Here is a 6860-nt window from a genome sequence, read left to right on the forward strand (position 1 = left end):
CCGCAGCAGTAGTGGATTCGTAGCGTACTGTCCTGTTCTGCGGTTTTCGGTTCCAAATGTGTTCGTCAGTGCGTCCGGTAGTTCCGTTGCCTGCCTCGTTTCGTTCGGTGCGTCATCCACGCGTGTTTTAGTAAACGAGATTAAAGATATCCCTCGCGTTTGCGTTGCCCGATGATGGACTACTGAAACTGGTTCCTCTCGCTGTGTGTGGCAAAAGGCGCTGCTTCCCCCCGGATACCGGAAGTGAACGTTCGTGGTGTGTGAAAGGCCCGCTAGAGCGGGTTTGGTGATGCTATCTCTCGCCGCGTCGCGGTAGTGCGTGGTGCCAATTCCGGTGCGTTCCACAGGAAGCCGGCTAACAAAACACACACTCACACACACATATATATACGGGCGTGTTGCTGCAGTAGCAGCAGTCGATCTCCACTGGGACACTCATCACTGCGTCTCGGCGGCAGGACCGGCAAAAAAACAGACGCCGGAAGAAAATCCTCCCCAAGAATGCTGCAATCCTTCTTGCTCAGCCGCAGCATCAGCAGCAGCATCGGCAGTAGAAGCAGCAGTGTACGTGCTTGATCTCTCGTGCTTGGTCCTCGTTTAGTATCTGCGTCACGTTCGGGCGTAAAATTTATTCTATCCTCAAGAGCTCGAACCGGAGCCGGGCCGAGGAGCAGCCGTGGGGGGTGCAGCGGGTTCCGGGATGCGGAATACCCCGGTACGTTCCTCCACCACCACCACCACCACGGTGTCAGGGGTTGATATATAGAGAGAGAGAGTGAGCGTCTCCTGGAAAAGAATTGCAAGCGAGCGAACGAACGACCTGCTACTAACGAAGGCGGAAGTGGAAACATAAACAGACGGGGCCGGGCGAGCCTGAAAGACTGAATTGTCTTTCAAATCGACGACCGAAAGCGCCATCGTCGTCGTTCTGCAAAGCCGGAACTATTGATTGCAAAGAAGGTGGTCATCGTCGTATCGACACCATCGTTCAAATCGTTCAAATGCAGCAGATGCGTTGATGCGCTCTATTTAGAGAACCCGCATACGCCTCACTCCCTTCCTCCCCGCTCTCTAGTGTACCTGACAGACCAGACCGAAACATCTCCATTCTCCAGCGTCCATTTGACGCCCCATTTCCCCCGCTACGCGCTACATCGTCATTTCGCGCCCCGAAAATGCCTCGATGTTTAATGGCGAAAAAGTGGAAGGCCTATCCGTGGCCGGACCGGGCGGAAGAGCAGCCACCACCAGCGGCCGGTGATGCGGTGGTGGTGACCACTACTACTCAGCTGCTCATCACCGGAACCGGGACCTCAACCTCAACCACTACTCAACATGCTACTCAAGACACCTCCTCCTCCTCCTGCGCGCCGCCTCCTGCTACGTCGTCACCATCGGCAACGGAGAGCAGTAGTAGCAGCAGCAGCAGTAGTGGTGGTGGTAGTGTACTAACGGTTGCGCCTGAATGTAGTCCACTGTCATCCGCAGCAGCAGCAGCAGCAGCAACGTCGTCGTCAACGCCGACTACTGCGTCGTCGACAACAGGTGCCAGCGGCAATAGTGAACCGGTAGAGGAAGATGAGGAGATTGACGTGGTGGGTGATTCGCCGGCGGCCGCGACAGCAACACCGGCCAGCACCAACAAAACCAGCGGAACGGCCGTGGCCACCTGTTGGGGACCATCGTCGCCGACGGCCGGTGCGACGGCACCGAGCCCACCGCCTCACTCACCGGAAGCGGCCACACGCGAGTCAACCATCCTCTACAACGGTAAGTGTCCGTCCTTCTTCCTCTGCCCCTTTGTGTGCTCATTTGATCCCCCTCGACCAACCCCTGACTTTACCGGAGAACCACATAGAATTAGGTTATGGCACGGTTCAGCTTCGGGTTGACCACCACCACGGAACTGGGGGTTGTTGTTGCTTCTGCTGCTGCTGCTGCAGCACGTGCCACGAATGCTAACGAGTTCCACCACCACCTTCACTAGCACCCCACAACAACTATCATTCTGTGTCTCTCTGGAGCCTTTCGCGCTCGTTAGTAGTGTCCTCCCGGGACGGAAACTACTACGCTAGAGGGTGGTAGGGGGCAGCTTGTAGCACGAAACCGTATGCCTTCTGCCACCAACCACACACACACACACACACACACGCAGACACACAGACAGAAGCGACGGTGGCGACGGCGATGATGATGTTGACTATCGCGCGGCCACAAACACACACACACACACACACACACACACACACACACAGGCGGCGCGCTCAGTAATAACTTTATGTAATCTCCTGTTGATGGTTAAAGTGATACGGCATTACAATGCTAATGCGACGTTTTGTTTGCCCGCACATTAGCCTGTGGCTTACGTCACACCGCCAGGGAGGAGGGGGGAGGGTTGGCTTCTTTGGGGGGTGCCTGAACAGAGGAGCAGAAAGCAGGACCTTTCCCTTTCCTTGGTGGTCATTGATGACTGCAAGTTGGCAGCGCCGGACGTTACCGGTCACGAGGTCGTGGAAGTTAATAATTGAAGCGAATTGTCTCCTATAAACACCTCGAGTCATCGAGTGGTCTATCAGTCCACCTCCCCTGGCCCTGGAATGTCCACTGGAAGACCAGGAATCAAAGTGCCGTTCGACCACTCGACCTCTTAACTGCCTTTCGCTCGCCGTCACTGTCTTCCTATAAAAAGTGACTTGAAAGACATAAAAAGAAACATCAAAACCAACCCTTGGAGATCTGGGGGAGAGGCCACCCTCTTGATGGCCCTCTCGGTTGACCATCACCGCCTCCTCGGGACATGCCGGACCAGGCCATTTACCAGGACCAGGATCACGCTAAACATAATCAAAATCACTGCAGCACCAGTGGAAAAATCCACTTCCAGCATCCATTGGGAATTTGGGGGAGAGCGATGGTGGCACCGAACCCGGGGGACGGAGGGCCACCCGAAAATGGACTTTCGGATTTTCTACTCCACCTTCTCCTCCTCCTGTTGTTGGTTCTTTGCTCTGCGTGCTTTCGGGAGCTCATTTTCATTAACACGCACACACAGCTGTGCGGCTGAGGTCTCGAACACGATCGCCCGGGAAAACGGCAGAAAAAGCCCCGGGAGCCATCATCCAACTGGCCATCAACAAACAAACACTTTTCTCTTCCTTTTTCTCCTCCTCCTTCTCTTCCTCCTCGGGGGATACCGGCCAATACCGGCAATAAAACGGAAATAAAGCAGCAGCAGAATTTAAAAGCATCGACCGACCGGGGGGGGGGGGGGGGGGGGACTCTCTCCCGGGGAATGGCCTTTTGCCCGCTTTTCACGCCATTTGGCCCATTCGGCGATGGTCGAAACGTGCCCACCGTGATGGTGCCCCGGTTTCACCCAAAACACGGCCTCTGCAGCAGAATCCAGAGAGTCCCAGCGATGGTGGTGGTGAGAGGAAAATTGGAAATTTGCAATCGAACGAACTCACTGGTCACTGGTCAGTAGTAGGTCCCGTGAAAGTCCCGAGGCGAAATGAGGTGAATGAGGGATCCTGCTTCTTGCCTTGCACCAATGCCCGGATGTGTGTGTGCGAGTGTGTGCGTTACGCCAAGCTACTAATGGCCTGTTCCGAAAGGCGAAAGAAAGATGTCGAACAGGAAAGGAAGTCTGAACGGAGCGTGGTCCCTCGGTACGGCGGGATAATGGGAAAAGAATGTGGCGCTGTGGAATGCATGCCCCGGGACCGAGCAACCTACACACGGACACCGGACTGGCCGCCGCGGGGCCTCGAGTGTCTCGGTGGCCGAAATGGTATCAAATATCCAATTATGTTTGCGTCATCTTGTTATACATTCTGTTGCGACTTTATGTCTATTAAGGGACCCACATAAAATCCCAAACCATGCTGGTAGTGTGTGTGGTAGAGTGGGGTTGGAGATAGTTTTTTCTGTTTTCTTTCTCTTCATCCAACTACGATCATCGCGAGTCAGGCACGATACACAGTTTCGGTTTAAGGCACAGATTTCGGTTTAAGGCGACGCCGGGTACCTTGTAGACCTCTTCTCCAGCCTGTTCCTGTTGGGGTCTTGTAACGTGCTGGCCAGCACCACCGAAATGGCACACTAGGGACACACACACACACACACACACACTTACACACTGCATCGTTAAAGTGCTGGAACCCCATTTGGCAAGCGAATTATGGTCCGACGTGCATCCGCAGTCCGTACGTGACTCCTTGGCAGGTTCCAGGAGCTTCGAAGCCGGGGCTCTGCTCGCACAACAACGCCACGCCGGTTGTCACGAATGCTCGGCCAAACCGATTCGATAATAATGGTTAATCGATAGACTATTTGGTCCAGCACAGGGTGGTGCCAGGGTTCGAATTATAAGCTCGAGGCTAATTATCGCCTCCAGGAGTGCACCCCCCCCTTCACCCGACGGAATGTTGGGCACCAGAGTGACTGTTCCAGGAGCAAAGCAACAATCGCTGCTATAGCAACGCTCTCCACCGGAATGCCATCAAGCGAGAAAATCAAATCTTCAAGCATCACGCGACCACAAACCACAAAATCCTCGCATACTATGACCACTCCATGGTAGGTGTGTGCGAGTATGTCGGTGACACCCCATTGGAGAAGCGAGCGAGAATTTTTAAAAAAGGGAAAAGAACGGAATTCAATAAAAACATAATCGCACAATTCCCGCACTCAATCCTCCGTTTTTTTTTTGTTGCTCGGTTCCCCCTTTTGCTATCGATCGCTCATTGCTTGCGTCGCGTTTTGCACACTGCAGCAGTGGTAGTGGTGGCAACGGGACTGCAAAAATCAATTTCCATCATTCGCCGAGGTGCGCATTGGCGCGATCTGCTCCACTTATCAATGCATAAAATATGCAAATGCGAATACCGAAATCCAAATAAATTTACACATTCGCCTCTCTCTGGCTCCTCTCTCCTGCTTTATGCGAGGACCACGTTTTTCCGCCATTTGGTGGTGGTGGTGGTGGTGGCTTCTCGATTCGATTTTCCGCCGCACTGGGATTGACGCTGGGCGGCGGTGCAAACCCCATACGGAGGGAGATTTTATGTTTTTCGCATGAAAAAGCATTTCCGCGCGTCAAGGAGGAGAGGGAACGGAGGGGTGCTATTATGCAGCGTGCTGATGCAGTCACCCCCGATTTAGCGAACGTGAACGAGAGTCAGTGGAACGTGAAGAGAGACCGAGAACCCCCGGCTGGTGCCTTTTGAGCCATTGAGCCAACGGTCGCACTACTCCTAATGCCATCGCACGGATGACGGATTAATGGGAAGGATGGAGGGAGTTCGATTCGAATGAATTTATCGTCTGTTTGTTTTCGGTCCGGGTTTCCGTTCTCCGTTCGCCGTTCTCGTCTCCCTTCCGATCGAATAGCAAAAGGGGATCCCAGGATAAGGACATTGTTTGACGCCGTTTTTGGCCTTCCGCCGCCGATCGATCGACGCCAACAAGCCCTTGTTGGCAGAGGATTGGCAGAGCTGCAACCTCTCACACACACACACACTCGCTAGCCACTGATCCAGCGCAATTAGGTCCCGATGGCGCAAGGCTCTGGAAAGGCCTCGCGCCAATCGATTTCCCTTCGCGCTTCGCGAAGCGCCCCTTGAGGAAAGTTAAAAATGATGTTCATTTGCTTAATCGTGGTGTAATAGGCCCGGAAAGAGGGCCAGGGACCAGGGACCAGGAAGACCAAGAACCGTGCACGATACGCGATGACAGCAACAGCTACAGGAGCATCGATCGATCGATCGATCCACTCGGGGACCAGTGTTGCAGGTGCTGTTGCTCCATTGGTGCCGTTGCATAATTCCACCTATTCCGCCTATGACAACGAATTGGGTTTAAAAATAGTGACAACCATACCTCCCCAGTCGATATCGATTGCTTGTGTTCGATTGAGGAAAAAAGAAAAACCATCGAGGAAAAGTCAATAGAGAACACCGGCCTAATAGGCCGGATGGATATGCAAACCAATTGAATATTGCATTTCCTGCATTTTACTCATTAAAGCCATCGAATCCGCGCCTTTAACCGGATTCGATTCGGACGCGAACTCGATTCAACCGAGCCTGAAATCAATTAAAGAAAATCGAACGCATCGTTCGGCTGTCAGAAAAGAGAGCAGCAACAGCAGCAGCAGTTCCCCTCTCACCACCTTGCTCACCTCTGCTCCGGTTCGCTAATTATTGCAATCCAATTGCCAATAAAATATTAATCCACGAGACGGCTCGTGCTCATGGTGGCTGGCTGGCTGGCTGGCTGGCAGGAAATGGCTGGATAGCCAGCTTATTATATTAACCTTCGCCACCGCGACGCATTTGCTGCGTCTGTGTGTCGTGTGTGTGTGTGTGCGGGAATCGAAAAATGGCGCGAAAAAATTCGCAGAAACCAAACACCCAAAAAAAAAAAGAAAAAAAAGTCCCGCCAACGAAAGGACGCGAAAGAAAATGCGTTCGATGTGCGCTGCGCTGCGCTGGGAAGGGAAGGGACGGACGCCGCCGCCGCGACACGTCATTTGATTATTTACGAGACGGAGGGCCTTTCGATGTCACGCAGAGAGCCGGACCGGACCAGACCGAGACCGATACCGAGACCGAGAGAACGGACAGGATGGACGTGATGCAGAATTCATTCTTCCTGGCTCGTTATTAAATCGATTTACCGGTATGTGCACCTGTATGTGAGTGTATGTGTGTGCCGGCGTGACGGTTATGCATCGCCCTTCCGGCAAGGGACCGGGGTGAAAGTGAAACAACACAACTCCCGATGTCCACCACTTCACGGGCGAGCTTTTTTTTTGTTGCATTTTCTATCCGCCGTTCCGGTGACGGTCCATGCACTCG

The 6860-nt window shown here is 53.4% G+C and overlaps 1 protein-coding gene across 1 annotated transcript in view; it reads left to right on the forward strand.

The window, feature by feature from the left end:
* Positions 1–1175: 1175 nt before the first annotated feature.
* The window catches only part of LOC125955674 (protein sister of odd and bowel), an 83562-nt gene continuing 77877 nt past the window's right edge, over positions 1176–6860 (forward strand). The window contains exon 1 of the mRNA XM_049686816.1: positions 1176–1770. Coding sequence (XP_049542773.1) covers positions 1176–1770 — 595 coding nt within the window. The remainder of the gene's footprint in view (positions 1771–6860) is intronic.

Source organism: Anopheles darlingi, chromosome 3 (genome assembly GCF_943734745.1).
Source record: "Anopheles darlingi chromosome 3, idAnoDarlMG_H_01, whole genome shotgun sequence".
Lineage (NCBI taxonomy): Eukaryota > Metazoa > Arthropoda > Insecta > Diptera > Culicidae > Anopheles > Anopheles darlingi.